This window comes from Castor canadensis, chromosome 6, assembly GCF_047511655.1.
Source record: "Castor canadensis chromosome 6, mCasCan1.hap1v2, whole genome shotgun sequence".
Classification (NCBI taxonomy): Eukaryota; Metazoa; Chordata; class Mammalia; order Rodentia; family Castoridae; genus Castor; species Castor canadensis.
In genome coordinates, this window is record NC_133391.1 from 78,193,088 (window position 1) to 78,216,593 (window position 23,506).

The 23,506-nt window shown below is 36.6% G+C and overlaps 1 protein-coding gene across 1 annotated transcript; it reads right to left on the reverse strand.

The window, feature by feature from the left end:
• Positions 1–20,784: 20,784 nt before the first annotated feature.
• Pcdhb1 (protocadherin beta 1) lies at positions 20,785–23,268 on the reverse strand. Its single transcript, XM_020187904.2, has one exon. It carries the CDS (start codon positions 23,236–23,238, stop codon positions 20,785–20,787), a length of 2,454 nt encoding a protein of 817 aa, XP_020043493.1. The 5' UTR covers positions 23,239–23,268.
• Between the last annotated feature and the right edge of the window lie 238 nt (positions 23,269–23,506).

A 23,506-nucleotide genomic window follows, 5' to 3' on the forward strand; every position in this document is an offset into this window, starting at 1 on the left:
GAAGTTGTGGTAATTAAATAAACAGTGATTATGAAATGCTTAGCTCAGTGCCTGAACTATCATAGGATTAGTAGTAATACTATGAAACCAAGAACTTATCTACATATTCCTGTTTACTCTTACAGAGTTTAAAGTTTAGTAAGTTTAAATGACTCCAACACTAAACTTATCATCTCCCACTTTAACTCACTAGAAAGTACAGCACATTCTTATTTATGTTGATATCTAAAACCTTAAGCATTTTATAAATTATGAGAATTTCACTTACAGTTTTCACCCTTGTCAAGTAGGACTTTTTTTCATTCCTTCATATCCTTACTCCCTTTTCAATGAATTATTGGATTTTTTCCATGTTTAAAAGGCTCAAATTGCCTTTCAGTTACCACCCTTTTTCTATGAATGTTCTATATATTCAAGATTCTTGAAAAGATTTTATACACACACTGATAATACTCCTTTAATTCTTTATCTTCTCATATTTTTTGGCAGTACTGGGGTTTGAACTCAGAGCCTCACACTTCTTAGGCAGGAGCTCTATCAGTTGAGCCATTCTGCCACCCTTTATCTCCTCCTTTTTTACAATTTAACACTAAAAGTGTTCTGGTCAATGTCCATATTGCCAAATTGAGTGGGTACTTTTCATTCTTCATTTCATTTGAAGTTTTAGCAATATTAAACATAGTTTATAATTCCCTCCTTTTTGAAATATTCTTTTCTGCTTCCTAAGACAGCACACTCTTCTAGGTTTTTCTCTACTCAGTACTTTTTCAATTCCTTTCAGGACTCCTTATCTTTCCTTTACATACTAAAGTTTCTCAAACTTTTTTCTCCTCTAACTGAACACACTCTTCATTCTACCTTCTCATTCATGGACTCTGTATAGCAATTGCTACTAGCTGTGCCATAATGACAAGGACTTAACTTCTCTGACCCTAAGATTCTTCACTTATAAAATGTACAATGAATTCTTTATCTTAATGAAATACCTATTTTCTCCAAAATTCATTTTTTCACTGAAAAATGGAAAACAAATCCTTAGAATACAAAAGGATGAAAGTCATAGGAAGACATACTTAAACATTTTAAAAATATTGGTCTCCTGGCCACCTGGTTTGGTGACCATTCTCTAATCTGTCTAATTATTTTACAAAGAGTTACAAAGTTTATCTTGGATATTATTCATCTTGTACATACACTACCAAGTCTCAGAATTTTCCCACTTTTGTGCTATATACAATGGAATGGTTTTTCAAGAAAATGTTATGAGTTGAGTTCTTAAAGAGCCCATCTATGGCAGAATCTTTCAAGAACCAATATGCACCATCCATACTGGACTATCATAAGCTTCATATGATTTGTCACTGTGTGGATGGGGAGAATGGAAGAATTTCTCTTCAAAAGTCTAAAAAGGAAAATCTTTAGGCTTCTGAAGACTATAAGCAGAAGTATCTTTGACACTTTATCTCTCTCAACACCATATCCAATTCATCATCAAGTTTGGTGTATTTTATCTCCAAATTATTACAACAAACTATCCCATTTCTATTTGCAGCTATTCACAATACCCTCACCCAGGATGTTTTCAATTTTGCTCACTGGAATCTTAGTATCTCTTGCCTTTTTCACATCCTCTCATACTCTCTCCTCAGCCAATTCTCCACAGAGCAGTAGGAGCAACCTTGTAAAACTTTTAAAATATTGCCACTCCCTTTTGAAATCCTGCCATGAATTTTCACAACTTTAAAAAGGAAATTCAAAGTTCTCAGTATGGACTAAAGGATCTGATATGCTAGTTCCCATGTTTATTTTTGTAGATTCAGTTTTTAGCAACTTCTCTCCTTAGTAAATTACTTCTGGCTACAATAGTCTTCTATTTAATCTCCAAACATTCCAAGTTCCTTGGAAACTAAAAACATCTAGAGATTTTTTTCATGTGATGCTCTCTGTTTCCCCATGTTGGTTAACCCTTGCTCTCCCTTAAATTCTAGTTTGACAATTTTTAAAAGATCTTCCCAGACCTCACTAAAATGGTGTATATGTATATACCACTGTCTTTCCCAGGATATTGTATGTACCATGAGATTATGATGTTCCGTGAAACATAGTGGTTTCTTGTAAAGACTTGTTGAATGACTAAATCTGAAATGAGATTCATGTTTATTTCCTCCAATAAAGTAGTAGGTCACTTACCCAAGCAATGGTAAATTTCTCTCTCTCCCCCTCCCTCCCTCCCACCTCCCCTTACCTCTCTCCTCAGTGCTGGGATCAAACCCAGGACTAAGCAACTACTCTATCTCCAGCCCCTCTGAATTCTTATCCCCATAGTCCAGTCTCAAACTTAGATATTAACTGATAAAAGATAATAATATTCTACTTATAGAATATTAGTCTACAGATAACTAACTCTAAAGAATATCATTTTCCTACTTCCGAATTATTTCCAAGTTCATTTTCAGCCCTGTTTAGGTTTCACAGTAATCTATAGTACTTGATTTCTGAACTCCCTGTCAAAACTTCAGTATTTGCTAATATTTTGGATACAAAAGTATCCAGAGCCTACTCCATACCATGAACTGAGATAGTCTCTGGGGAATACAAATTAGAAGCAAAACCAAACACTATCCTTACCTTTAGAGAGCTGAGTCTGATGGGGAAGACTTTAATCAAATAATTCCATGTTAATCCTAGCTACTTAGGAGTCTGAGATCTAGGCAAACAGTTCCTGAGACCACATCTCAACCAATAGCTGAGCACAGCGCCACATGTGCCATCCTAGCTACAGCAGGAAGTAGGATCTCAGTGGGAAGCCTAAAATAGGAGGATGAGGATCCAGGCAGGCCTGAACAAAAAAAAGCAAGATTTTATCTCCAAAAAGTAACCAGAGTAAAAAGAGATGGAGGCCTAGCTCAAGTGGTAAGAGTACCTGCCTAACAAGTGGGAAACTTGAAGCTCTGAGTTCAAACCCCAGTACTGCCCCCCCAAAAAAATTCCATAAATTGATGAAGATTGCAATTTGGCTAAGTACTACAAATAAATGATATAGTGGCTGTGACTGCAACTATGAAGACATATTTTTATGTAGATTGGTTAGGAAAGACTTCTCCATAAGTTTTAAGGATAGACAGGCAAAGATGGGAAAACAGCAATTCAGGCAGAATTAATAGCATGCACAGTATAGTACATTTCTCTGAACACAGAATTCTTACTATATCCATTTTCTTTCTCCCCCCGCCCTTTCTTTAATGAAACTTCTGGTTCTCTTCAAACACATGGCAGAAATAAAGTGCTAGCATGTACTAAATTCATAAAAGTCTTTATTCCCATTCCCAGGCTTTCAGCAACTAATGGCAATTGAGAAGACTGGCCGCCACTCTCGTTCGCACAAGTCAATGTACTCATTCGTGCGAGCCACACACAACTCTGTCCTACCTCCTAACTCGCGTAACCTGAAGCCGGAAAGCCAGTCCTGGAAAGGGAAACTCCAGAATCCTCAGCGATCTACCAGTTTCACTTCCGCTTCCTCCTGGTAGGACAGATTTTACTGACGGTACCGGAAGAGCTCGCCACTAGTACTTCCGATTGTCTCCGCTTGAGAGCGTATTTCGGAAATTGTTCGGCTATTTACAGACCTTACTGACCCAGCAGCATTCAGCAGACTTCCGAGTTTAGCTGCTCTTTATTGAACTAACTGAAACTTTTGAAGGTATACCACGAAAGGCTGAGATAAATTGCGGTTATAGAAGCTGTTTTAGAAACACGCTCGGCTTTCGTCTTCCGTAAGGGGAGGCGTTGTTTTTTTATAAGCAAACTCAACTGTGAAGACTTTATTTTTAAGCTTATTAAGGTAGGATCGCTGCGAGGCTTTTCCAGCTCACTCTCTTCAGCTGATGTGAATAATTTTCACTTGCTGGAACCACAGCGCTTTGATGAGGGTTGAAAACAAGGGAGAAACGTAGGGCTGGGGATGTAGCTTAGTGGTAGGGCGCTTGCACACCATGAATGAGGACGCAGGGTTTATCTCCATCAAGAAAGGGGAAAGAGGCCTCGTGAGTAATACTAAGCTTCAAGTGGCATAACGATTTTTTTTAAAAATACATACCTTTGGAAATAGAACCTTTCTTGCTTACGACAAGACAAGTGTAAATTCAAGCACTTTTTGTGAATACGATTAAAATACTGTTAGGAAAATCAGTACAGTTAATTTACTTCTATACCTTACTTTGCAGATAGGGTTTGTTACCATATACATGGTTTGGTGTGCTAGTTAAAGCTAAAAGTGTATTTTGACTTTTATAGTGGAAGTATTATTACATGGGAATTTTCCTGCGATAATGAGCACCAAAGTGCACCAAACTAAAAACATCAGATGTTAGGAACTGGTGTTTTCACTTTCATACTGGCAAAGGCAGGAAAGAAGAAAGATAGTAAATCTGAGTAGGTTGTGTGAGAATCGTTAGGTTGGGTCTTTTCTGTTAAAGGATTTAGTCTGGAATCATTGCTGTTACAAATGTTAGTTCACAGAAACTGCCTTCCCGTATGCTCGCTTCATGGACTGCTTAATGTGATAAAAGTGTCTGTTAAGAACAAAGGGTTATTATCCTCAGAGGGGCAAGAATTCTGCTAGATGCCCTGGTTCCAGAGCTGATAACCAAAAACAGTTATTGCTTCTCTGAACTTTAAACTTCTTTGTTCCCAAAGCCTCCTCCTAAACTGGCCCCTTTCCAATTAGCCAACCGCACAGATTGTGAGCCCAAAACCTGCAGCCCAGGGGCAGGATAGGGATAGCATGGCGTCTGGTAAAACCCCTGCGGACTTCCTCCCCAGTGTGCGTACCTCCCAGACTTTCTGGTGTGGTGCACCCTTCTGCAGAAGTAAATTTTGCCTTGCCTATTGACTTCTGAGTAGTATCATCTCTCTTGTGATACCCCATTATATTTAAGATATTTCTTAGAGTTGGACAGGCAGGGACATTCGGAAAAAATTATCCAGAGTCTAGTTCAGGATTTTAACAGAAAACTTTTAAGAAGGTGTATTTGCTGAACTTCTGGTACAGAAAATGGTTTTACCGAATGTAATCATCTGTTAACATAGTTTGCCTATGTAGAGTAAACGATTTTTCCCTTGACTTTTCATTCTCTTGGGTTCTGGCTGCCTCTCCCAATTTTCTTGATACTCTTGACTTTAATTTTTCCACTTTCAACATAAAATAAGGTCAGGTGCCTGAGCACAGAAAAAAATATGCAACTGGCGATTCACCATGAATGTAACCATATATGAAAAGAAAATTAAAATGTTAAAAGCAAGATAATCTAAACTGTAAATCTACAATATCACAGACAGGAGGTGATCCAGAAATACCTTTGAGGTTAAAAAAAAGGAACATGTTAACTATATGATACATGAAAGAGAAACTTCAATTTGTATACATACTAGAAGAAATGTGTTTTTACAGGATTTATTGGAGTACAAAGTTTTCAATCAAAACTCAGTCAAGGTCAGACACCAGTAGCTCATACCTGTAATCCTAGCTACTCAGGAAGCAGAGATCAGGAGGACACACTTGGAAGCCAGCCCAGGCAATATTTCATGAGATGCTATCTTGAAGAAATGCAACACAGAAAAGGGCTGGTGGAATGGCTCAAGTGGTAGAGTGCCTAGCAACTGTGAAGCCCTGGGTTCTAACCCCAGCATTCCAAAAAAAAAAAGTCAATCTTAGTTGTACCTTGCTGAGTTCAAAGTTGAATATTTTAGAAGAAAACGTCTTTCTTTAATTATTAATTGTTAATTTAAAATATTTTCTCTCTGAATAGTAAATTCAGGGAAGTTAATTTTGGAGACTCTCCACATGTGTAGTGACTCTTTAGAGAAATAATGTGTATATTTGTGGACATTATTTTCAAGAATAATTTTTCCAATTCCTTTCCTATTCATGCAAAGTTAGGTAAGTCAAATCTACAACTTGTGGCAAATAGAGATCATTGAGTTCATACAACATTTTGTGCCAGAAGCATATTGCATTTATCTATAGCTCAGAGTCCTACAAATGAAGGCTATGACATGTTTTACAAGTAATGATTCTTAAAACCCAGACTTGAGTGACTTGTAAAGTGATGTACATTCTGTTTGACAATTTAATAGGCATCAATGTATTTATACAGTTTACTGTGAATTCAGTGGATTATTGATGGACTGCTAGATTTATTATGTGTGTTTCTGTGTTGGCCCTTTGGAAGAAAATGTCCAATTATTTCATAAACCTACATGTGAAATTTAAAAACTAATTAGTCTTTGATAAGACTTCTTTCTCATATCTAGTAATCCCTGAGTGTTCATTGGAATTATTGAAATGTGAGCAAGTTCACTTAGTGTGTACTTTAAATTGAATTGATAACATTTAGAAAATGGGAGAATGTATCTTTTAATATATTTTATTTTAAAGTTATTAATTTTAGTGGCACAATTTTATGGAGTACAAGGTGATAATTCAATACATACAGTTTGTAATGATTTTTTGACACATAATTGAACATACTTATGGAGTACAGTATGATGTGTTAGTACATACACTAAGTACTGATTAAATCAGGGTAATTGACATTTCAGTCTCCTCAGCTTGTGTTTGGAGCCTACTAGCTTCTCTATTCTAGTTATTCATAAATATATGTTACTGTGAAACTGTAGTCTCCCTACTGTTTTATAGAACACTAGAACTCAGTAACTCTGTTTGAATAGCTGTTGTCTAACCTCCAACTCTCCCCCAACTCTCCATCTTTCCTAGTCTCTAATAATCACTAATACACATTCCAGTACACTCCTTATTTAACATTCACACATGAGAGAAAACATGCGGAATTTGTCTTTCTGCATGTGACTTACATCACTTAATCTCCTCCACTTGTATTCATTTTACTGAAAGTGATGAAATATCGTTTTTATATTTCTTTGTCTGTATATACACTTCATCCATTCATCCATTCAGATGCGTCAATGTTGATTACATACTATAGCTATTATAAATAGTGCAAGATTAAACATGGGCAAGCAAATATCTGTTTTATATACTGATATCATTTCCTTTGGATATAGACCCATAAGTGGGGTAACTGGATCATATAGAAGTTTAATTTTTAGTTTTTTTAAAGAACCTACATTTTTTTTGCATAATGGCTGTACTAATTTACATTCCCATCAACAGTATAAGTTTCTTCTCCACATCCTTGCTAACATTTGTTATTTTAATAGAATTTATATGAAAAATATTCTGAGCACAGTCTTCTAACTGGAAATATGCATGATACATAGTTAATTACTGATTCAGTTATATTTATGAAAATAAGTTTATTCAATTTTACCATTTTTCTCCAATTGGTTTTTCTAGGATAGTCATTCTCATAAACATGTTCTTAATTTTCTTTTGAACCATTAATCTCAGCTATATCTTTAAACTGTGGGGCATAAAGTTCAATGTATGTTTTTAAATCAAGTCCATTCCTTGAATTATTCTAATTCAAAATTTGTATTTCCAAGATACTTTCTATTTGGTTGATCTACCAACTACAGAAATCACACATATGATTATGTATTTTCCAAATTTGATTTTAAAATCTGTATGCCTTATATATATTGAGAATATACTACATACATTCTATTTCATTGTTTTGTTTAATTCATTTTGCCACAGAACAATTTTTTCTGATAACATACAGGTTTTCTGATATTGATATTATAATAATTGATAGTCATATAGAGCACCCTGCAAGTGTGTTTTCTGTGCCTTTAATTTTTATCTTTCTTGTGTGTGTTAGGCTGAATAATGGCCCTAAAGATGTCTACATCTTAGTCCCTGGACCCTGTGAATATGTTATGCAACAGGACAAAGGGAATTAAGGCTGCAGATGGAATTAAAGTGTTAATCATGTGTTCTGAAAATAGGGAGATTTTCCCTAGATTATTGGACCCATTGTAATTCCAAGCATCATTAAAATTGAAAGAGAGAGGCAGAGGAGGGGAAAATGTAAATTTGGAATGAAGGTGTGGAGAGATGCAACACTCCTGGCTTTGAAGATGGAGGAAGGGGCTTCTAGAAGTAGAAAGGGGCAAGAAAACAGATTCTCCCCTAAAACTTCCAAAAAGGAATGTATCCTTCACTTACCTTGAATATACTCCTGTGAGACTTGTGTCAGATTTCTGACCTATTGAACTGCAAAGTAATAATAACATGAGGTGTTTTAACTGTGTAAGTTTTTAGTAGTTTGTTAACTCTAGTTGTTGATACACAGGGGTCCTTAAGTTTTAGTTTTGTCTCTTGTAAAGATCATGTAGCTGTATGACATTTTTAAATTCATTGTGATAATTTTATCTTTTAATAGATGCACTGTTTGCCTTTTATCATGATTATTAATACATTTGAGTACTGGAGGTATAGCTCAGTGGCCCTGGGTTCAATCCCTGGCACTGCAAGAAAACAAAATACAAACAGAGATTATATATATATATTAATATATTGGAGTTTATTGTTCTCATATTGCACTATCAGTTTTCTAGGTTTTTCCTCCTTTCCTTTTTATTGGATCAAGTTTTACTATTTATTTTTTTAAATCTACTTGTTTGGAAGTAGCACATTCTGTTTCTTTTTAAACTCAGGTGTAGAGAGTTAATCATATTCTTCAGTGACAGTACATTATCGTTTAGTCTTTGCAGAAAGCCTTATTTTATTAGTTCATTTTCAGCAGTCCTATTTCTCTATTATGTATGTATGCATTTATTTTATAAGCACTCAGCCTAATGTGTTTAATATACATTTATATATATGTGTGTGTGCATGCTTATAAATACATGTTGTTATTTTTGTCTATATAATGTGTATTAATAGTTGAGGGATTGTACTTTAAATTTCTTATTTCATTTATAGCTTTTCCTCTTAAATTGTGTTTTTGATGATTCAGTCATATTGGTTTTGTGTGTCTAGTTTGTTTCTTCTCTTCTCTACTATACATTGCCATTACCATTTTGCTGTTTCTTAAACAACTACATTTTACTCAATATTTACTCAGTACTATAAACAAGGCCATGATGGATTCATTGTTTATATACCTTAACAAGTCACTGCAAAAACTTCTGATAATACTTGTCCACTATCTGAATATTTATTTAGTTTCATTGAATACTTCTAGAATATTTGTTAAAATTACTGTACCAATGGGAAATTCCTTCAGATGTGCATAAGAATTGTCATTACTTGTCATCCTTGTCAACACTTGATATTTTCTTGCTTTGTAAATTTTTGTTCATTTTTCTGAGTGTACTGGTGATTTTAGTTTTAAATTATATTTCTGAGGTAACACATGAGTTTGGGTGTTTCTTCTTATATTCTACCCTGTTTATTTACACTAGTCCCTATCTTTTAACTAGACATTTATTTGCATGAGTCCTTTATGAGTTTTAAATGCCAATCATTTGTTGATTTTAGACCTTGGGAATGCGAATACTTTTTGCATTCTGACATATAACTCAACTTTTTTCTTTTGTCCCAGTCTTTGAGCAGAAATCCTGACTCTTGCACTGAAGTAAATACATAAATCTTTTACTTTATAGTATGTACTTGTTGACTTTTAATTTTTCTTGTCTTTATATCACAAAGACAATATTCTAATTTTTTCTATTAGTTTTGTTGTTTTACCATTTATATTTAGGTCTTTAATCAATATGGAGTCCAACATTATATGGTACAAAACAAGTATCCAAGTTCGTTGGTTTCCATTTATGAGCCATTTTTCCATCAAATCTGTTAACTTCTTCCCTTTATTTTTTGCCTTTGGTGCCAACTTTATCATATCTCAGGTTCCTATATATGTATTTTAAGCTTCCTTTGTTATTCTGTTGATTTATATGTGCTTGTATTTTTATTACTTTAGCTTTGTAGCATATCTTTATAGGACAAGCACACTCCATGTCCTTTTGTTTTAAATGATAAATTAGCTAATGATGAAATATTGTTTTACACAGATATTATAATTTCTTCAAAAATCTACCTGGAATTTTAATGAGATTGTTATGAATTTATAGAATTCAATGCAGACATTAGCTAAACTCTTTAGGGGCAATGCCCACAACCTGCGTGAACCTGACTAGGAGCAGCGGGGAATGAGAAATAAAGACACACACAGATGTATAGACATACTGACATAAAACAGAAAGCTGGGGATGCGAGGACTATACGTTCCTGGTGGGAACAATTCTTGATGCAAGGTAAAATGAATGAGGTCTGGTGGGCTAATTTTCCTAAAGCTAATGATGCTTAATTACTACACATCAGTTCTGGAATCATCAAGGCACACAGGACACCTTATCTAAGGTATTGATTAATGTGGCATCAGGGAGTCTCCTAACAGTTCTGGTACTTTATCTAGTTTTGCATCAGGGGGCTGGTGTGCGGACACAGCAGGTTGTATTCTTCAAGGAGATGCGGGAACAAAGGGTCAAGACACCAGGTACTGGGAAAAATATGGTAGGAGAGGCTGTGAAAGCTCCTACTATGGAGAGGCTCTGCAAGCTCTATTATTTCCCAGCCCAGGATTCATGCCTGGTCCCCAACAGAGCAAGACTTGCCTGATGATTCAAATGATTTTTCTTCATAGATGGTTATTTCATCTACAAATACCATCACTTTTATTTCTTCTCTTCCATGCTTTATACACTTAAGCCTTTCTTAAGTCTCATAGCAGTGGCCAGAAACTACTGTCTTATTGGAAATATTTCTAACGTTTACTCACTAAGTATAGTATTTACAGTAGGTTTTTGATAGTCCTCTTTTGATGACAGGGCTGGGGTGTAGCCCAGTCATGGATTATGTATTTAGCATAGATGAGGCCTTGGGTTCAATCCTGTGTGTGTGTGTGTGTGTGTGTGTGTGTGTGTGTGTGTGTGTGTGTGTCTGTCTGTCTGTCTGTCTGTCTGTGTGCATGTGTGTGGGTGTATTATGTGGCTACTATACATAAATATTAAACTTTTCCTGTGACTATTGTTTATCAAAAGTTTGATAAACTATAAAACCAAACTAGGTCTTTTTGGGGGGTGTGGTTCAGGTCAGTGGCTATCATTTCAGTTATTTTAATGGTATTACTTATGCAAGATTTCCATGACATTCAACACAAATTTGTCATTTCTATTTTTCTATAATTTACCTAAAAACTTAATTTTTCATATTATCGTATTTATGTACCACAGGGTTTATTCTCCTTTTTTGTTTATATTTTAGATATTGCACCTTTTTCTTTTTGGCCAGCCTTTTTAAAAGTCTTAACATATTTTATTAGTATACATTAACTGTACAAAATAAAGGGTTTCATTATGACATTTTCATACATGCATATAAGGTACTTTGATCATATAATCCCCCCCCATTACTCTTTCTTATCCTCCACCTCTCCCCCTTTCCCTTATCCATCCCTAGTGGCCCCCCTTTTACTTTCATGTCCTTTTATCCCTCCTAGATTACACATATGAGAGAATACATGTGAAGCTCATGTTTGTGGCCAGCCTTTCTGTAAGTTTTTCTTCTGTATATATTTCAAAATAATTGTATCACCTCAGTTCCAATGGCTTACACTTCTGTAATCCTAGATACTTGGGAAACTGAGATCGAGTCCTTTCCTGACCCCTGTTGGCTAGATAAGATTTTATTTTGCTGATGGGAAAGTCATGCATTCTATTTTTATTTTTCTGGTCACTATTGCCAACTTATTAACACCCATGATCGCATTCATTTTCCTTATCCATTTCTTAAATTTATCTGTGTGGTATCTATAAGACATTTCCCTTTGATCCATGAATGCTATGATTATGATTCTTATAAAAGTGAAGTCTGTTTCAGGAACTGCTGCAGAAGACAGGTAGTGACTACAGGACTACCTCTGTGGAAATTTCTTCCACTCACTATCTTCTTCATGAACAAAGGTAACAGAGATATTATGCTTCTGAAACTATTTCCACATAAACTGGCTGAGTATATGCCTTCAGGCACTGAAATTGCCTGATAATTCTCCTGGATGTTAGTGGTGCACAACTATTAGCTGTTTTGTTGTTGTTGTCTTTTCCTACAACCAGTCTCATATATTGCTTGCACTCATTGTTGCTAATAAAAAATCTGTTGTCAATTCAATTCTAACTCCTCTGTGTATAGTATGTTCTATCTCTTTGACATGATATTCTTAAATTTCCCTCACAATTTGCTTAAGGCATGTTTTCCTTCCTGTTTTGTACTGTAAGGCCCTTTTTAATTGAAGGCCTTTTTTTAACGTTCTTTAGTTCTTAAGACATTTATTTCCATAATTTCTTCAAATATCATGTTCCCAGTTTTTTATATTTCTCTTCTGTGGCACCACTTTATGAAAATACTGAGGTTTTGAACTCAGGGCCTTGTATTGCTAGGCAGGCACTCTACCTCTTAAGCCATGTCCCAGCCTGGAACACCACTTTTTGTGCATTTTTACTTCTTTTTATCATCTGTATCTCTTAACTTTTATTATATATCTTATTTTTCTACTTCCCAACTTCCAAAAGGATTTTCCAAAGTTCTTCAGTTGTATCTTTTCCATTAACTATATATAATCTATATTACTTCTTTATTATATTTAAGCCTAATATTTCCACTTTTATAACTATAGTTCTTGTTTCATAAAGCTTATTTATTTCCTTAAGTTCATTGTGCTTATTTTTAAAATCTTCATTCAACAGTTAATAATATCTCAGTTCAGATAATAACTATAATCATTTGTTTTCTAAGTATATATGCTTTCAAATATATTATTTTGAGCCAATGTTATCAGCTCTTCCTTCTGATAATGTACATAAGGAAAAGACATGGCCAGATCTAGTCTGTGTAGCCAGGATAAGACTGAGAAGGGGTGAGAGGATATGCTCAAGGGTGGAAATATCCAAATCCCAGAGATCCCCAGTTAATCACTACTGTCTCATAGCCCCCTCATCAAACAGTCATTCAGGTTTGAACTGCATCTTTCACTTGCCTTCCCCCAGGAAGAAGAATCATGAAGATTTACTGTAAATCATAGTCTAGCATGGGGATTGATAACGGAGGAAGAGGAAGAGTTACCATATTCTACAGATATTTAATACAAATCTTAACCCCACCAGAGTTTATTCATTGCCTTAATTTTTTACCTTTGCTGACAACTACACCTGTGACCTGAACTATTGGCACTTTTTTCCAGTGAGTAACCAGGCAGTCATAGTCCAAAAATAGGAGATTTTAAAAAATTACTTTATTAGCATATACTAATTATACAGGTGAGGGGTTTCATTGTGATATTTCCATATATACATATAAGGTACTTTGATAATATTCATCCCCTATTTTACTTCTTCTGCTCTGCTATTTCCCAACCCCCTTTTAACTTTCTTACAATTTTTTAAAAAATGGATTTCATTATGACCTTCCATAAATGCATACAATGTACTTAGATCATATTATCCGCCCCCTTTACCACTGCCAGTTCCCTCCAAATAGTCCCCATTTTATGTTCACATCCTTTTTCTTAGAATGAGATTCTGCATATGAGAGAACATGCAATATTTGTCTTTCTATATGTGCCTTATTTCATTTTACATGATGATATCTGTTCCATCCATTTTCCTACAAATGACATATCTTCTTCTATCTTTTTCAGTACTGGGGGTTGAACATAGCACCTCTCAACTAGCAGGTGATCTGCTACAATATTCTGAATCTCCACCTCCTGATTAGCTAGCACTACGGAATTGAGCCATGTGATCAGCCATTTTATTCTTCTTTATGGGTGAATAATACACTGTTGTGTGTATATTTACCACATTTTCTTTATCCATTCATTTTTGATGGGCACTTAGGCTGATTCTGTAACTTGGCTAATATGAATAGTGCTGTAATGAACACATGTGTGCAGGTATCTCTATTGTTTGCTGACCTACATTCCTTCAGGTGTAACATACCACAAACATGATGGCTTCCCCTCCTTCCCTGACTGCAGCTATCACCAAGCCATGGAACATGAGTGTGAAACAGCCTTCAGCTTCTCTGGGACTTTCTTAGGGTTTCATGATTATTTACTAGACTCTATAATGTTTCGATATATGGGTTTTTTAGACTGATCTGGGAGTAGAGTATCTGTAGTTCATGCTAATTTGCCATTAGGGTAAGAACAATATTTAATTCCTAGCCAGAGCAATAAGACAAGAGCAAGAAATAAAAGGAATTGAAATAGGGAAGGAAGAAGTCAAACTATCCCTATTTGCAGGTGATATGATCCTCTATGTAAAAGATCCTAAGAACTCTTAGAAATCATAAACTCCTTTGGCAAAGTAATATGATACAAAATGTACAGAAGTCATTATCCTTCCCATATGAACAGACTGAGAAAGATACCAGGAAAGACAATAGCCTCAAAAAAAAATACCTAGTAATAAATTTAATGAAGGAAAACAAAGACCTTTTCAATGGAAACTAAACCACTTAAGAGAGAAATTGAAGAAGACATCAGAAGATGAAAAGAATCTCCATGCTCAAAGATTGACTAAATCAACATTGTAAAACAAGGTATACTAATAAAAGCACTTTATATGTTCAATGCAATTCCTATCAAAATTCCAATGACATTCTTCACAAAGATAGAAAAATCAATCCTAAAATTCATATGGAAACACAAAAGACCTCGAATAGCCAAAGCAAGTCTGAGCAAAAGTTCAATGCTGGAGGTGTCACAATTCCTGACTCAAAGCTATACTATAGAGTCATAGCAATAAAAACAGCAGGGTGTTGGCACAAAACAGACATGAAGAGCAATGGATTGGAATAGAAGATCCAGACGTAAATCCACGCTGCTACAGCCAACTGATTTTTGACAAATGAGCCCAAAGCACACAATGGAGAAAAGACAGCCTCTTCAACAAATGTTGCTGGGAAAACTGGATATTCACATGTAGAAAACTGAAGCCAGATCCGTCTCTCACCCTATACCAGTATCAACTTAAAGTGGATCAAAGACCTTAATATAAGGCCTAAAACCTTGAAACAACTACAGGAAGTAGTAGGAAATGCACTGGAAGATACAGGCATAGGGAGCATCTTCCTAAATAGAGGTTCCATGACTCAGCATCTAGGAGAAAGAATAAACAAATGGGACTGCATCAAACTAAAAATATTCTGCATAGCAAGAGAAATAGTCCTAGATTTAAGAGACTTCCCACACAGAATGGGAGAAATCTTTTCCAGCTATTCATGTGATAAGGGACTTATAACCAGAATCTACAGGGAACTTAAAAAACTAAGCCCCCAAAGAGTCAATATCCCAATGAAGAAATGGGCACATGAATTGAATAGGGAATTTTCAAAGGAAGAAGTATAAATGGCCAATAAATACATGAAGTGTTCAATTTCCCTGACTAAAAAAGAAATGCAAATCAAAGATACACTAAGATTTCATCTTGCCCCAGTTAGAATGGCTATCTTGAGGAGCAAAACAACTGCAAATGCTGGTAAGGATGTGGTGAAACAGGAAGCCTTATACACTGTTGGTGAGAATGCAATTTAGGACAATCATTATGGAAGCATTATGGAGATTCCTCAAAAAGCTAAAAGTAGAACTGCCGTATGATCCAGTGATATCACTCCTGGGCATATATCCAAAGGAACATAAGTCAGGATATATTAGAGGCACAGTGATGTTTATCATAGCACTGCTCAAAATAGCCAAGCTATGGAAACAACCTAGATGCCTTACAGCTGATGAATGGATTAAGAAAATGTGAGATACATATATATACATATACATATATAATGGAGTTTTGCTCAGCCATAAGGAAGAATGGCACATGTGTTTGAAGGTAAATGGATGCAATTGGAAGACATCATGTTAAAGTGAAGTAAGCCAGGTTCAGAAAGTTAAAGGCTAAGTGGAAGATAGATCAAAAAGATAAACATATATCTAAAAGCAAACATGATCATATACAAATTCATGTGTAGAGCATGTTTGTATAGTAGAACTACACTATGGAACTCAGAGAAGGAGGGAAAGGAGAAAATGAATAGTGTCAACAATATCATAATACATAACATCTGTGAAGGTAGAGGATATAACAATGTGTATTGAAAACTTGGAAAATGAGGGCTGGGAGGTAAGGGGTAAGGGAGAGTAATGGAAGGGGTTGAGCAGACCAAAGTAAAGTATACTCACAGCAGGGATACATTGAAAAACCCCTTTGAACATTGACTTAGAAATTAAGAATGAAAGACAGGACTGTAAAATAGGTACAGTGTATGGAGAGGGGTACTTGTAGAAGGGAGAAGGGTGAATGAAAGAGATTAAGGTGAAGGAATGTGGTTGATGGACTTCATATACTTACATGAAATAGAACAATGAAATCTCTTACAATTGCTTTAAGTGGGCAGGGAGGGGGTTGGGGAGAGATGGTAGGGGCAATCTAAATGTACAATATAAACCTGTTTGGAATTTGTCACAACAAATCCCCTATACAATGAATATATCCTAATAAAAAATAACAATATTCAATATTAAATATTCTTTTCCATTTCCTCCATTCTCTACTTCTGGAACTTCTATTTGGCCTTTATTGAAGTTTTTCTATCATCTATTGGCAGTTTTAAAATACGGTCCCCAAATCATTGATGTCCTTTCCTCTTAAGTCTGGTCTGTGTGACTACTTGGATATAAAAAGCATAGCGAAAGTATGCTTGTGCTTGAATCTCAACAACCATATTGTAAGGAAAATCAGGCCACATAGACAAGACACATGCAAGTATTCTGCTTGATGGCCAACATCAATTGTGTAAGGAAAGTTACTTCTGTGTAATACTACCCATAGCCACTATGTTACCCCAGCCTTTGAGCCTTTCTTGCAGACTCCAGGCATCATACAACAGAGATAATCTGCACAATCTGTACAATCTGTCATTGTACCTTATCTAAATCCCTGATTTACAGAGTCCATGAGCACAATAAAATGGCTGTTTTAGTCCTCTTAAATTTTGTGGTGGCTTATTATGTAATATGTGACTATAATATCTTTTTACTGCTCTTTCATGACTTTTACCTTTTTTGTATATTCTGCGCCCCCTTCCTTCCTCCCTCCCTCTCTTCTTCCCTCCCTTTTTGGCTTTTTGAGACAAGATAACACTACCACTATGTCATCCAGACTGGCCTTGAAATAGCTATGTAGCCCAGGCTAGCCACAAACTTGTGATCCTTCTGCCTCTGTCTGCTGAGTGCTGGGATTATAGACATGTACCAACACACCAGGCTTGTTCTGTGTTGTTGATTAATGCCTTAGTTATATTCCAGTTTACTAATTTGTTCTTCAGTACTCCCAGCCTAAATAAATGTAATGCCATCTATTGAAGTTTTAGTACAATGAATATGTTTCATTTATAAAATTTCTTTTTAGCTATATTTGATCTATTTTTATTTTATTTAAGTCTTTTTTGTTTCAAAACTTATTTTGTGAGTATAATTACTTAATTCATCTCTGCAGTCTTACTTTTTATCTTTTTTGGTGGGAATGAGGCTTAAACTCAGGGCTTCATGCTTGCAAAGCAAAGCAGATTTTCTATCACTTGAGTCCCACGTCCAGTCTGTTTTGCTCTGGTTATTTTGGAAATGGGATCTCATAAGCTATTTGCCTGGTCTGCCCTCAAACCACAGTCCTCCTGATCTCAGCCTTCCAAGTAGCTAGGATTATAGGCGTGAGCCACCGGTGACTGGCTGCAGTCTTATTTTGAATGACATATTAAAAAATTGTCTTCTTTTTCCTTTAATTCTGTACCTATGTTCATTTCCTAGACTACCCAGGCATGGTCTAGAATCAGATCTTTTAATAGTGATTTGAGTTTTTATCCTAACATAATATGAGAAATACTACACATGATTTCATTGAGCCAGTTGGCCTCAGAGTTCAGTGCATAGTCTGATGTGTCTGTGTTCTCCAGCTTTTATAAGCCTGCAAGATACTAATGAATAGCTTCAGAAAATTTTTGGCAATGGTTTTTCAACCTTATATGAACAAGATAGGCCTATATTAGACTGGCTGAAGCAGTGACTGTAACTTTTTTTCATGGAGAACATTTTATTCCTGATAACTGCCAAACTGATGACAGCTAATGCCAGATTCCCATTCCAAAACTTAGAAATTCATGGGTTTCATCCTTTCCTACCTTTTATGCCTTTGTTCCATTTCTGGTTTTGCATTATTTAATTCTCTATTTTTCTAATATTTCTATGTTTAGAGCAGAGGCACATAGAAGCATAAGTTTACTTCACCACCTTGCCCGGAGAACCCTTTGTTATTTTCATGTTAACATTATTTTAGTTGTTATATAAACATAACCAATATTGAATATTATTAAAAAGTTATGCATAGTTTTGGAAATGAAATCAAACTTTTGATTGAAAGGTAAGTATATGAGTAGTTTATATACTTTGAAGATATTGAACTCTACAGAAAATAGATATTTGTATAAGAATTATATATAGATGAAATCTTCTAGGAATGAGGAAAAACAAAGTAAGTATAAAACAAGAAAAAGTGCAGACATGATAAAGTAATATACTTATTTATTTTTACAGAATTACTTAAAGCCAGGTAGGTCAGTTCCATTTCTTACATATCTGTATGTCTAATTTCAGCATATAAGTCTATTTTAAATGACATATATATTACACATAGCTTATAAACATAAAAGATCTGCATAATAAAATTTAAGCTTTTCATGTTTAGTATCTATTTGTTTTATACCTGTAATTAAGTTTTTAAGTCATGTGAATATATTTTCCTTTGAAGTTAAAATGTTCAGTATGGATTGAGTTTAACAAGACTAAAGAAACTATGCTTGGTTAGTCTAATACATAAGTTAAAATACTAATTTTCATCAAGATATCTTCTGTGTGGATAATTTCAGTCTTAAAAAATCAGCCTACTGAACAATGAAATAAATTAGAGCATTGAATTATCCACATACTAAAGTAAATATCCATGATTCATATACAAAGAAGAACTTAGTAAGTATGGGAGAAATGACAGACATTCCTTATAGAAAAATTTTATTTACTTAATGTAAAAAGAATCAGGGAATTATAAAATCACTATTAGAATGCCACAATATTAATTGCCTCAGGAAGTAACCAGTAGTGATTTCTAAAATTAGTTCGAGTAGAAACATGACATTTGTATAGATTCAAAGTATTCCTCCAAGAACTTATTAATTAGAAATAGAAAAGCTGAGTTTACAGTGGAGAAGTTTGGCAGACTATCTTAACCAAGTGATCAAGATTAATATCATTTTAGGGCTGGGATATGGCTCAGTGGTAGAGCACTTGCCTAGCATACACAAGGTGCTGGGTTGGATCCCCAGCACTGCAAAAAAGATTAACATCATCTTAACAATCCTGAGCTACTATACACACTTAAATATGATTAACATGGTAGATTTTATGTGGTTTTACAATAAAAAGATTAACATCTCCATGTTATGACATATTGGCATCATACACCTACTGATAGGATGGTCACATCATTTCTGTGGTGTTCCAGTTAATGCATAGCCCAAACTAATCATAAGAAAATAAAACAATTCCAAACTTAGAGTCATTTTACTTCAAAAGTCTTAAAGTCACTTAAGACAAGGAAAGACTAAGGAACTATCATAGGTGGTAGAGATCAACTTAAACCCAACCAAATGCACTGTGGGTTCCTTCCTGTATTGCATCTTTGAACAGAAAAAGGACACTAAGGGGATAACTGGTGAAACTGGAATAGAGTAGTCTAACTAATAGAATTGTACCACGGTTAGTTTCTCAATGTTGATGGCTGTACAATGGTTATATAAGATGTTAATTTAAAAGAAGTTAAATGAAGGAACTCTGAATATCTGCAGTTTTATAAGTAAAATTGTGTCATAATATTTTAAAAGGTTAACTTTCTTTGTGCTGCTAGAGACTAAACCCAAGGCCTTGTACATGCTAGGCAGACTCTCTCTCACTGAGTTATATTCATCAAGGACAAAACCCAAGAAATTTCTGGATAATAAACTATATCTGTTTCTCAAATCTAATCAGTTCCTGATGTAACAAAACTTGATGTCGGGTGCCAGTGGCTCATTCCTATAATCCTAGCTTCTTGGGAGGCTGAGGTCAGGAGGATCATGATTGGATACCAACCCAGGCAAATAGTTCACCACACCCCATCTCCAAAATAACCAGAACAAAATGGATTGGAAATGTGGATCAATCAGTAGAATGCCTGCTTTGTGAGCACGGAGTCCTAAGTTCAAATTCCAGTCCCACCAAAACAAAAATAAAAACTGGAAGCTATTTTGCTTCCCTATGCATGCATAACTTTCTACTGCAAAATAAAAGGAAAATGGTCCAACTCTCTCTATGGAGCTAAGCATTTCCTAGGCCAAGAATAATGAACTTCCAGGGAAACATGATTCATTTATTTCTTGCCTATAACTGAGGAAATGGAAAAGTAGTTCCTACCACATATGTGCTTTCTGACAATGGTGCTTCTTTAAACAGATCCCAAATGCAAAAGTATTGACAGATACATGATCTGGGGACCAGGATGTCTGTTTTGTACAAAGCAAACCATTTTCCCATTTTCACCAAACTAGGCACGCTACCTCGCAGTCTACCATCTTTGTTTCAATAAGGATGGGATATTTTTGCATACCAAAAATAGCATTGATTCTCTTCTCCCTCTCAGGGCCATTAGTTAAAGCTACATATATTCATCAGTGACCCTGGCGTGGCTCTCTGATGCTCGAGACCTATTCCTACTAGAATCTGCAGGTAAACTAGAACAATCCTCTGTTTTTACCTCTCCATTGGCATGAGAGAAAGGGAAATTGGGCATAAAGTGCTTAAGAAACCGGAACTCACTAGTGCCAGTGCCAGTGGCTGAGCACATTTCATAATGACAAGGCTGGGATAAGGTTCCATTGCCTCCTTGTACAAGGTTGTTAGGGAAATTACAGTCATCATAGAAATGCTCTTGAATTGTGAACTTGTCTCTATGTTTAATTTTCTGGTAGATGTGTATAATGAAGATCACTGTGACAGAAAGGAGAAAGAGAAAGGAAAGCACAGCCAGAGAGATGACCAAATACTTTGTGGTTGGATTTACCTTTCCAGAATTCTTGGATGGATCCCGGAACCGCAGGTAGGGCTCTGAAAAGCCATCTACCAGCAAAATGTTGAGTGAAGCAGTAGTGGAGAGAGCTGGTTGGCCATGATCCTGAACAAGAATGATCAGTTTCTGCATCATTAGGTCTCTCTCAGATATTTTCCTCAATGTATGGATTTCCCCATTTTGTGGTTGAACAGAAAATAATCCAAGGTCAGTGGCTTTAAGTAAGTGGTATGAAAGCCAAGAATTCTGACCTGAGTCACCATCAACAGCAACTACCTTGGTCACCAGGTACCCTGCCTCTGCTGACCTAGGCACCAGATCATTGCAGGGCAAAGTGCCATTCTGCAGTGGGTACAAGATCATTGGACGGTTGTCATTGTCATCCAGAACAACCACTCTGACAGTAACTTGACTGCTCAGTGATGGGAAACCCCCATCAGTTGCCTTTACCACAAATTGAAAATCTTGGATGGCCTCATAATCCATGGTTCTCAGTGCATAGAGTTTTCCATTGTCTGAATTTATGGAGATGTAAGCAAAGACTGATAGATCTCCACTTTTTGGAGGCAGCAGAGAATATGTTACATGGGCATTCTCACCCAAGTCAAGATCCTCAGCCTGAACTTTGCCAATAAAAACTGCAGGGCTGTTGTTTTCTCTAATGGTCAAGATGTAGGAATCTTCCTGAAACCCTGGAGTATTGTCATTAATGTCAGATATTAGCACCTCTATCACAGTCTCTGTAGACAGGTTGGGCGGTCCAGTATCCATGGCAACAATGGTGATATTATAGCCTGAAACATCCTCCCGATCCAAGCTTCTGTCAGTGAGCAGTGAGTAAGAATTCCGAAATGTAGGTTTGACTACAAAGGGAAAGTCTTCCCTGAGGAAGCAGGTGATTTTTCCTCCCACTCGAATGTCCCTGTCTCGGATGGTGAAGAGGGCCACCACTGTCTGTAGTGGTGAGTCCTCAGGAAGAGGACTGGACACAGAAGAAACTGTCACTTCAGGAGGATTGTCATTTACATCCACCACTTCCACCAGGACTTTGCTGTGGGCTGAAAGTCCTCCTCCATCTGTAGCTTGGATATCAATGTCATATGTTTCTATAGTTTCAAAATCTAGAGGCCCTCGGAGTCGAACTTCTCCAGTTTGAGAGTCAATCTGAAATGTTTGGAGAATTGCTTCTGAGTTTTGAGCTAACGAGTAAGTTATCTGCTTGTTGTTGCCTTCATCTAGGTCTGTGGCAGTCACCACAGCCACGAAAGAACCGTTGGCGCTGTTCTCTGGCACCTGAGCACGATACACCAGGCGCGAGAACTGGGGCACGTGGTCGTTGACATCCAGAACCACTACTCGGATGTGGGCGGTGCCAGACTTGGGAGGGGACCCGCCGTCCACCGCCATAATTGTCAAATTGACTTCAGGCTGCAACTCTCTGTCCAGGGGTTTATCCAACACTAGCTCCGCATATTTGGGCCCGTGGCTGCGGAAGCGGGTGTGCAGGTGGAAATACGTGTTGGCACTAAGCGTGTAGTTTTGCAGACCGTTGATGCCCACGTCCAGATCCTCGGCGCTCTGCAGAGGAAAACGTGAACCCAAGGGGGTGCTTTCTGGAATCTTTAAAACAGGCGCTTTGTTTAGAAAAACTGGGGCATTGTCATTGATATCAAATACTCTGACTTCTACACGGAAAGACTGCAGTGGCTCCACCAGAACAATTTCAAAGTGCAATACGCATGGGTCGGCTTTGCCACAAAGTGACTCCCTATCCAGTTTCTCCTTCACAAACAAATCTCCTGTCTTGCGGTGGAGCCGGAAATGCAGCTTGTTGCCCTCAGAAACCAGCGTAGCCCCGCGCGCAGCCAGCTTCCCTACCTCCAGCCCTAGGTCTTTAGCCACATTGGCCACAAACGAGCCGCTCTCCATCTCCTCCGCCACCGAATAGCGGATGGTGGCCGCACCCCCCACAGATACACACACGAAAAGAAGAAGAGACCCCACTCGCCTGCTTTGCAAAGGTTTTCTGCGCTCCACCTCCATAGTTTCTCACAAGTGCACTCCCTGTGGACGCCACCCAACTGCTGCGGATACAGTTTCACAGAGATACAGTTTCACTTTTGTGAAGAACTCCTGCAACAGGTGCTCGCCCCTTTTCTAGCCTCTAACCGCAGCGTCACCACGGCTTAGCAGAGCCAGGTAAACTGTTTTCCACTTGAAAGAAAAATTGCATTGAGCAATTCAACTCCCCAGTGTATTGTATGTATTAATAGGTATGTTCTCATTCCAGAGAGTTGGGTAGAGGTTGGAA

What these genes read in the sequence shown, in the direction of transcription:
- Pcdhb1 (XM_020187904.2), bottom strand. Translation starts at nt 23,238, where the DNA reads ATGGAGGTGGAGCGCAGAAAACCTTTGCAAAGCAGGCGAGTGGGGTCT.